General features: G+C 40.2%; 1 protein-coding gene across 1 annotated transcript; it reads left to right on the forward strand.

The window, feature by feature from the left end:
* Positions 1-3,754: 3,754 nt before the first annotated feature.
* Positions 3,755-4,009, forward strand: LOC106095663 (major prion protein 1-like). Its single transcript, XM_013262950.2, has one exon. The coding sequence runs from the start codon at positions 3,755-3,757 to the stop codon at positions 4,007-4,009; it is 255 nt and encodes an 84-aa protein (XP_013118404.2).
* Positions 4,010-10,517: the final 6,508 nt, after the last annotated feature.

Raw genomic sequence — 10,517 nt, forward strand, 5'->3', positions numbered from 1 at the left:
ATACATCCAAATCTTTCCCCTGGAGATTTTGTTAGAATGTATTTAAAGAAATACATAAATTGAAAGAAAATTTTAAAGAACAAATGTTGTATTATATGAAAAATGAGTAAAAACATAAATAATAAATAAATATATGTTGATGTGTTAAAGATTTTCGTTTTATTTATTATTATAATAGAGATTCTTGTTTAAACCGTTGCTCCGCAAAACAGAGACAGACGTCTGGAAACTGACACATATAGCATGCTGAGGATATGGAAAGAACATTTTGCTGGTGTCCGACGTTGGCGGCGAAGAGGATACCGCAGAACCAATCATGGATGATGATGTAGAATGCTAACCTCATAGTCTGATGGAGGTTCAAGTAGCAGTGACCCGACTGAAGAACAACAAGGCAGCAGGAGCCGACGGGTTACCCGCTGAACTATTTAAGAACGGAGGCAACACGCTGATTAGGCGTATGCATCAGCTTATCCCCGCAATCTGGCGACAAGAACGCATATTAGATGATTGGAACCTCAGCATACTATGTCCCGTTCATAAGTAAGGAGACAAGACGGAATGTGCCAACTACAGAGGAATAAGTCTCCTCCCCTTCGCACACAAGATACTCTCAAGCGTACTGTGTGAAAGATTAAAACCAAACGTCAATGAGATAATTGGGCCCTATCAATGCGGCTTTATACCTGGTAAATCAACACCTACCATCTCTTTGTTGACTACAAAGCAGCCTTCGACAGCTCTATTTTCTATTTTCAAAGGTATTTCAAGCCATGTCTGAGTTTGGTGTCCCTGCAAAATTAATTAGGACTCTGCAGGATGGCACTTGCTGATACGCGTTCCTCAGTAGGAATACGAAAGAATATCTCGGAACCATTCAATACCACACGAGGTTTCAGACAAGAAGACAGCCTATCGTGTGATCTCTTTAACATCCTGCTGCTTGCCTCAGAACCATATAACAACACGGGTAGTATCAGTGTCTTGTATAGTGTAATCTTCGTCTGTCGAGAGGTGGCCTTGTTTTTTAACTGCCTACTTTTTGCCAGTATTATTCTTCGCTTTATCTCAAAATTGGGGTAATTCGTTTCGGTTACGGTGGAGGTAAATAAAGTTGCTGACTTTCTCAAAGTTTTGGTTCCCAACTTTCTCCCTTTTGATACCATCCATTTCGATTTATCTCAATTTACTGCCAGACTCATTTTCATCGACTCTCTTTCGATTCTTTCAAAGGCTGCAATTACTTCTTCCGGTGACCGACCTATGATGTCGATGTAGTCGGCATGGTCGAAAAGCATGTGTTCTATTGTGATAAGTGTACCATATCTATTCACATCTGCATCTCGTATAAGCTTCTCCAGCAGTATATTAAAGAGATCACACGATGAGTTGTCTCCTTGTCTGAAACATCGTTTGGTATTGAATGGTTCGGAGAGATTCTTTCCTATTCTTACTGAGGAACGTGTATCAGCAAGTGTCATCCTGGAGAATTTTATTAATTTTGCGGGGATATCAAAGTCAGACATGACTTGAAGTGCATTTGAACGTATAGGCCTGTCGAAAGCCGGTTTGTAGTTAACAAAGAAATTGTATGTGTTGATTTGTATTTCTTGGGTCTTTTCCAGAATTTGGCGCAGTTTGAATATCTGGTCTGTGGTGGACTTACCAGGTCTAAAGCCACACTGATAGGGCCAAATTATTTCGTTATCTTAACACTTTAATCTTTCGCACAGTACACTGTGTGCGAGAGTATCTTGTATGCGATGAGGAGAAGACTAATTTCTCTGTAGATGGCACATTCCGTCCTGTTGCCTTTCTTGTGTACGGGACGTAGTATGTTGAGGGTCCAACCATCGGGTTTGCGTTCTTCTGGCCAGATTGCGCAGACAATCTGATGCATACGCCTTATCAGCGTATCGCCTCCGTGCTTAAATAGTTCAGCGGGCAACCCGCCGGCTCCTGCTGCCTTATTGTTCTGCAGTCGGGTCACAGCTATTTTGACCTCATTTTGACTAGGATGTAAACATTCTATACCATAATCAGGGATTAGTTCTGCGGTGTCCTCTTCGCCGTAAAATGTTCTCAGCACGCTGTGTCAGTAACCAGGTTTGGTTTTTTAGCTATTATCTTTTTGGCATTACCGATTAAAACAGCTAACGCATGTTTCGTGTTTTGTTTCATTCTCATACATTTTCAATTTGGTTTATAATTAAACCATGAATCATCTTACAAACGAACAACGCTTGCAAATTATTTTATTGTCCTGGTCGGTGTACATATCGTCTTCGGGGTTCTCTGCGTTGCAAATTAGCATATAGGCCCTTGACGCAGAATGCCTGGGTTCAAATTTTATCGAGCATATCAAAAGAAAAATTTTCGCCGATTTTCACTTCCTAATGCTGGCTACACTTATAAGATATTCAGCCTTGTAAAACTGATCTACTAACAGCTGGCGCTCATCAGCACTACGTTTGGACTCGGCTTTAAAATGTGGAACGCAACCACATGCGAGAATTATCTCCAACGTTCTTAAACGCAAATTTTTTGAGGCAAATTTGCAATCTAGAGCTCAGTCATAGACATATTAAAAAAAACTCTATCTTTATTTACCACAAATGCAATATTCGTTCCGTTCTCATAAGAAGGAAATTTATTTTTATACCCTCCACCATAGGATGGGGGTATACTAATTTCGTCATTCTGTTTGCAACATCTCGAAATATGCGCCTGAGACCCCATAAAGTATATAAACTCTTGATCGTCATGTCATTTTAAGTCGATCTAGCCATGTCCGTCCGCCTGTCCGTCTGTCTATCTGACGAAAGCACGCAAACTTTCGAAGGAGTAAAGCTAGTCACTTGAAATTTTGCACAAAAACTTTTTCTTATTGTAAGTCTGTTGGGATTGTAAATGGGTCATATCGATCCATGTGTTGATATAGCTGCCATATAAACCGATCTTGGGTCTTGAGTTCTTGAGCCTCTAGATGGCGCAATTTTTATCCGATTTGACTGAAATTTTGAACATAGCGTTTTGGTATCACTTCCAACAACTGTGTTAAGTATGATTCAAATCGGTTCATAATCTGGTAACGCTGTCATATAAACCGATCTGGGATCTTGACTTCTTGAGCCTCTAGAGGGCGCATTTCTCATCCGATTTGACTGAAATTTTGCATGAAGTGTTTTGTTATGTTTTCCAATAACCGTGCTAAGTATGGTGCAAGTCGGAACACAACCTGATATAGCTGCCATATAAACCGATCTGGGATTTTGTTTTATTGAGCCTCTAGAGGGCGCAATTCTCATCCGATTTGGCAGAAATTTTGCACAAAGGCTTCGCTTATGATCATCAAATAATATTTTGCAAGTTTATTTCTAAATTTCCAAAGCAACAAAACACAACCCCATATGACCTATTTCAATGTGGTTACGCTACATATTCACAATCGAGTTTTGCACGATTCAAATTGTTTCGTTTTACAATAAACGTTATAAATATTTACGTCTCTTTACGCGGCTAATGCGTTTGTAAAAGTACAAATGCGTTAATTTATGGAACAAAAATACTTCAGGGGATTTTTTCATCAATCCATCGAAATTTGAGTAATGGAAAATGGGTGGTAGCTTACATTTGATCTACAACAAATTCAGGAAAGTATAAAAGCTCCGAGTTCTGACTCCAAAGATCAGTCAACACTTAGAGTACCAACATTTTAAATTTACTTTGGTAATTGAAAGCTAAGAAGTAGAAAATGAGGCTTTTGATTCTCCTATCATTTGTTGCCTTAATTTGGGCCGTTGCTGCTTTACCAGCCGCCAAGGATGCAAAAGTGGAGCCTAACAGCTTGTCGGATGTTGCTGATCTCGGTGCCAGTCATTCGAATGGAGCTGAACGTCAAGTTCGTCATTGGGGTTGGGGTGGTGGCGGATGGGGCTATCCCAGATATGGTGGTTGGGGAGGCTATGGTGGATATGGTGGCTGGGGCGGTGGTTGGTATGGCCGATAAATGAATCCAACTAGTTCCGCTGCAGATTTTCTTTCATTGTTATTGAGTAAATATATAAATAAAAGTATATTTTCCATTGTATGTTGATGCGTAAAATAGTTTTGTTTTATTTATTACCATAATAAATGTTAGCACAGTCAAAGAAAATATCTTTGTCTGATGTTTTACATAGAATAAATTTATATTTTGTATGGAATTAAAGTATTTGCAATATCATTAATCAAACTCAGCTTAGATTCGTTCTCAAATTTATGTTCAGCAAAATTGATTTTGTTTTTATACACACCACCTTAGGATGGGGGTATACTAATCTAGTCATTCCGTTTGTAACACCTCGAAATATTCCTCTTCGACCCCATAAAGTATATATATTCTGGATTGTCTCGGCATTCTGAGTCGATCTAGCCATGTCTGACCGTTCATCTGTCGAAATCACGCTAGCGGTCGAACGCGTAAAGCTAACTGCTTGAAATTTAGCACAGATTTTTACTATTGATGTATGTAGTTGGGGATTGCAAATGGGCCATATCGGTTCAGGTTTGGATATAGCTCCCATATAAACCGATCTCCAGATGTGACTTCTTGAGCCCCTGGAAGCTACAATTTTCGTCCGATTTGGCTTAAATTGTGAACATAGTGGTCTCTTATGACTTTCAATATCTGTGTCAGGTACATATATGTGTGTCAGGTGCTCATATATAAACCGATCTCCCGATTTGACTTCTTGACCCCCTGGAAGTTAAAATTTTTATTTGAAGTTTTGCATGTGGTGTACTGTTATGACTTCCAATAACTATGCCAAGTACGGTTAAAAAAAAAGTTGTACTGTCTTCTCTACTTTGGAATATAGCCTTTAACAATATATTATTGTCTCTGGAAGAAAAAGGTGTAAAAGTGGTCACGTATGTTGATGACATGGCAATTTCGGTTAGGGGAAAGTTTCCCAGCACTCTAAGAGATATTCTTCAGAAAGCTCTACGTGCAACAGCAAAGTGGTCTGGGTATAAATCCGTGCAAGACAAGAAGTAGTTCTTTTCGGCAAGAGATATAAGTTGCCTACAGTGGAACCTGTCTCCCTGGGAGGAGAGAATGTTTCATTTACAGTAAGCGCAAAATACCTGGATATTTTGCTGGACAGGAAATTGAACTTTAAATCCAACATTTTGGAATGTGCAAGAAATCCAACTCTCTCTTGGCAAAAGTTGGGGGTTTAGACCGCGTGTCATGCATTGGGTATATACTGCAATTGTCAGACCTATAATGCTATATAGTGTTGTGGTCTGGTGGACGGCGCTTCAAAATTCCACCTACTGCTCAATACTTAACCGGATCCAAAAAATGGCTTGTTTGTGCATCACAGCCGCACCGAGGACGACACCATCTGATGCTCTGAATTTAATGCTGTATCTTATGCCTCTGGGCATTGTGGCTACCCAAACCGCAGCGACCACTGTCGTGAGGTTAAGGGAGCTTTCTACAACATCCGATGTTCCAGGTAGTGTTTATTACAACCTACCTGAGCCGTTTTTTGATAAAAAGTACTGTATCACTGATCCTGATCGTAATCCTGACCCGATTGGATCAATGATATCCCTGGTAACAAAAGTTACATAGACTTTTATACCGATGACTCCAAACTAAACGACCAAGTGGGCTTTGGGGTGCAGTCTAAATATCTAGAACTGCTCATATCGAAAAGGTTACCCGACCACTGCAGTGTATATCAGGCAGAGATCCTTGCAATCAAGGAAGTGGTGGAATGGCTAAGATATAATGTCATTACGACGATTGGCATAAATATCTTCTCAGACAGCCAGGCATTAAATCCCTGGAGAACGTATTTTTGAACACAAAAACCGCCCTGGACTGTCTAAGATATCTCAAAATGAACCTGTTCTGGGTGCCGGGCCACAGAGATATCCCAGGGAATTGTAAAGCGATTAAGCTTGCGAGACTAGGATCGACCTCTAGCGACATGTAAGCTAAGTTTTCAGGACCAGGCCCGAAGAACGGAGGACGAATGATAGATGGTCACAACGAGGGGGCTGTGAACATTCCAAAACTATGTGGCCTAATCTAGACTTGAAGAGGTCTACCGTTTGGCTGTCATTGGCTAAAACAGACGTCTCAGTCATTGTGTCCGTCATGACAGGTCACTGTCTAATCGGAAAACATGCTGACAAACTGAAAGTGGCCTGCAACGACGTTTACAGAAGCTGTGAGGACATCGATGTGGGTTGTCAAGATCTTGCCCGGCCGAACTTAACACGGTTTTACGAATTTTTGGTTATTATACCCTCCACCATTGGATGGCAGTATACTAATTTCGTCATTCTGTTTTTAGCACCTCGAAATATGCGCCTGAGACCCCATAAAGTATAAATTGGGTTGCCCAAAAAGTAATTGCGGATTTTTTAAAAGAAAGTAAATGCAATTTTAATAAAACTTAGAATGAACTTTAATCAAATATACTTTTTTTACACTTTTTTTCTAAAGCAAGCTAAAAGTAACAGCTGATAACTGACAGAAGAAAGAATGCAATTACAGAGTCACAAGCTGTGAAAAAATTTGTCAACGCCGACTATATGAAAAATCCGCAAATACTTTTTGGGCAACCCAATATATACTGGATCGCCATGTCATTTTAGGTCGAACTAGCCATGTCCGTCCGTCTGTCTGTCGAAAGCACACTAACTTAAGATGCAGTAAAGCTAGCCGCTTGAAATTTTGCACATTTACTTTTTATTCGTGTAGGTCGGTTGGGAATGTAAATGGGCCAAATCGGTCCATGTTTTGATATTGCTGCCATATAACCGGTCTTGGATCTTGACTTCTTTAGCCTCTAGAGGGCGCAGTTCTCATCCGATTTGACTGAAATTTTGCACGTAGCGTTTTGATATCACTTCCAATAATTGTCCTTAGGATGATTCAAATCGGTCAATTACACTTTCAACAACTGTGCTAAGTATGGTCCAAATCGGTCCTTAACCTGATATAGCTGCCGTATAAACCGATCTTGTGTCTTGATTTCTTGAGCCTTTAGGGGGAATTCTTATCCGATTTAACTGAAATTTTGCTCATAGTGTTTTGATATCACTTCCAACAATTGTCCTTAGGATGATTCAAATCGGTTCATAATGAAAACCGATCTTGGGTCTTGACAAATTGAGCTTTTAGAAGGCGCAATTCTTATCCGATTTGGCTAAAATTTTGCATGAGGTGTTTTGATGGTGATTTCCAGAAACTGTGATAAATATGGCGCAAATCGGTACATAACCTCATATAGCTGCCACATAAACTGATCGGGGATCTTGACTCTTGACTTTCAATACCGTTGGTAAAAATTATTCATTCGGTGTAGAAACATATCGCTGATGTTGGGTATCCAAAATTCGGCCTAGGCGAACTAAACACGCTTACTTGTTTTGATTTGAATTTGTTTTTAAGCTCAATGACCTCCTATTATTGACAGAATCATCAACAAGAACGGTGTATGAATAATGGACCACACTTCCAGCTTTTTCTAATTGGTTGGGGGATTTTTTTTGTTTTCAAAAACAAGATTTTTGCAGCCCGAAATTAAAAACAAAAAAAAAAAACAAAAACAAAAAAATACTTCAGCACATGCATTTGGAGGCGTGATAATTAAATCTACATTGAATTCATATATCCAAATAGACCAATAAATGAATGGCAATGCTTTTAAACCTGATTAAGCCAACTTCAGGTTATTTTATGAGTTATTCTAATTACATGAAATATAAACAAATGCTTCTGTTGAATGACTTTTATTTTAATATTTTTTAAACGTTTTAGAATGACGTCGCATTGGTTTCCATTTTATGTTTAACCAAATATATTTTTAAGATAAATGCGACTTAAATACTCAAAATCGACACTTTATTGCATTTACTTAGTTGAAGATATAATGAAAGTAAAATCTTTCAAGTTGATTTAGAATATTGTCTTTGAAAAAAAAAAACAAACAGCTCAATTAAAAAAATCTCCAAAAAAATATAAACCGCAAAGTGTTTATTAAGCTTAAAGGGGATTTTTTGGAATCAAATTTTTTAAGTGATCTTTTCATATGCAAAAGACTTGTTTTCAACAACAGAACTTCACATGATCAAATTCTTTGAAATCAGTTAACAATTGCGTATTACAAGAATTTGAATCAAAAGATCGGTTTATATGGAAGCTAAAACATACGATTATGGGCCGAGTGTGATCATACTTGGCGTGAATGTTGATACCTCCAAAGCAAAATTTCAGCCAAATGCTTTAAAATCGGGGAATTTGTTAATATGGGGACTATATATATCTACTTATGGGTCTATTAGGTAATATGACTGTTGAAACTCATAACCAAATTTGTGTGAAATTTTAATAAACGCAGTAACACTTCCTCGAAATATTTCCGGTCTACCGAAGACTGTGCCGCAGACCAAAGTGTCTCAACCTCCACCTTAAGTATCGTCTCGGGGATCCGATCCGAAATATCCTCCGATCCATCCAGGTTTCCTATGGTTAGGTCAGGCTGAAAGGCACGCTACTAGCACCCTGATTTCTGGAAGAAGATTGAAGAGAACAAATAAAAGCGTGCTAAGTTTGACCGGGCCGAATCTTTTATACCTTCCACCATAGATGGCATGGTATTTTTTCACACCATTTAGACCTTATTTGTCATAGTTGTTGAAAGTCAAAGCAAAACACTTCGTGCTAAACTTTAGTCAATGCGGATAAGAATTACGCCCTCTAGAGGTGACCTAAAAGGTCAAGACGATCAAGAATATAAATACTGTGTTGGGTCTCCGATCAATAATTCGATGTGTTACAAACGGAATGACTCAATTAGTGTACCCCCATCCTATGTTAGAGGGTATAAAAAGAAGGCGGAGAAAAACAGATAGCAAAATGGATAGGAAAAGAAACGATGGAGAAACTCATCGACTAGAGTTTGATCCAGTCAGCCATTTCATGCCATCACAAAACTCCAGAGTGACAAGAGGACAAAGTGCCCGGTGCCCCAATTTCCTGTGTTTTCTCCTCACGATTGCGGGACAGGGACAAAAAAGATGCTCGACCATCTTTAACTCCTCTTCGATTTTGCACAAGGTGCAGTAGTCTGCTTCTCCTTGCATACAGCGCGAGGTCAAAGACCTGACGTTACAGTGGTCTGTCAGGTTCCCTATCATCAGTCCCAAGTCATGCTTTCCCAGTCCCAGGAGTGAAATATTTTGCCACAGGTCTTTTGCCACCCCGCAACCTACAGCACTAGCCCATACTTCATTCGTGCGGCCATCTTAGAAGGCATCCACCCTACTCAGAAGCTCACACATTGGAGGGCTCACTGACTCCGTAGCAAAATCGCTCAATCAGCGATCCATTCCTTTTCAGCTCATCGGCCGCTTCGTTCCCCGTAATACCTTGATGACCCGTTAACCGACAGAGCATGATAGCCTATCCCATGGTTTGAACAAGCTCTTCGACTTCATATGACCTGACGCCAGAGCCTTCAGCGCCGCCTGACAGTCCACGTATGTATATAGGGACAGTCTGATCCGGTCATTGCTTGCGTTGACGTCGTCTTCAGTGCCATCAGGATGCCGAAGACCTCCGCCTGAAATATACTGTCCCGCCCCAAGGCCTATAGGGCTGATACTAAGGAATTCAATGAAGACTCCTATTCTAGAGTCCTCATTCAATTTCGAGCCATCCGTGTATACAGAGACGGATGTAAGTATAGAGATTTTAGCATGTCCGCCTATGACGCCGTATGCCTGGATTCGAATCCCGGTGGTTATTCCTTTACATTGTGGCTGGCTGCATTTGTGAGGTATCTTGCATAGCGACAACATTTGGTAGAAAAGATTTGCCAAGTGGTGTGGCTGTTCGGCATGCCGTTGGTCACGTCATAAAAAGGAGGCCCGTTATCATTGTGCACTCATTGATATGAGATAACACAGTGAGTGTATACAGAGACTCCCCCCACGGGAGCTTTTCGGTAAAAAAATTCATCCCATCAACAAGGAGGGACTCCTCCGCTATACAATCAGTCGTACAGCATACAGCATGCCGTAACGCCGCATCTATATCACCGAGCAGAATAGTAGAAAGCCCAAACTTTAGCTGACTCCCTCAGTCATATGGCGATCTTTGTTGCTACGCACACAAAATAAAGGTGCAAAAGCATAAGATCGAGAATGGTGATCCGCGACTCTATCAGGGCATAATTGTACTCTTCGCTAAAATGTATAGCGTACTGCGGTAGCGCTGTTGCAGTTCAATGCCCTGAGCGAGGAAAAATACCCTGAGAGTGGGGAAATGCCCTGAGAGGGAGAATTTCGCAAATCGGACCACAAATGAAGATTTGGCAGCCCCAACAAATTTTTGAAACATCTAGGTGAAAAACTTTCGGGATCTGCCAAAAGGCCCCCAAACAATCTAGGGCCCTGAAATTTTGCACACGATCTCGCTAGCACCTCAGCTCTAAAATTTCAAAGAGATA

Source organism: Stomoxys calcitrans, chromosome 5 (genome assembly GCF_963082655.1).
Source record: "Stomoxys calcitrans chromosome 5, idStoCalc2.1, whole genome shotgun sequence".
NCBI classification, from domain to species: Eukaryota; Metazoa; Arthropoda; class Insecta; order Diptera; family Muscidae; genus Stomoxys; species Stomoxys calcitrans.

Bases quoted from the DNA above. Each gene is read 5' to 3' on its own strand.
- LOC106095663 (XM_013262950.2), top strand. From the start codon at position 3,755: ATGAGGCTTTTGATTCTCCTATCATTTGTTGCCTTAATTTGGGCCGTT.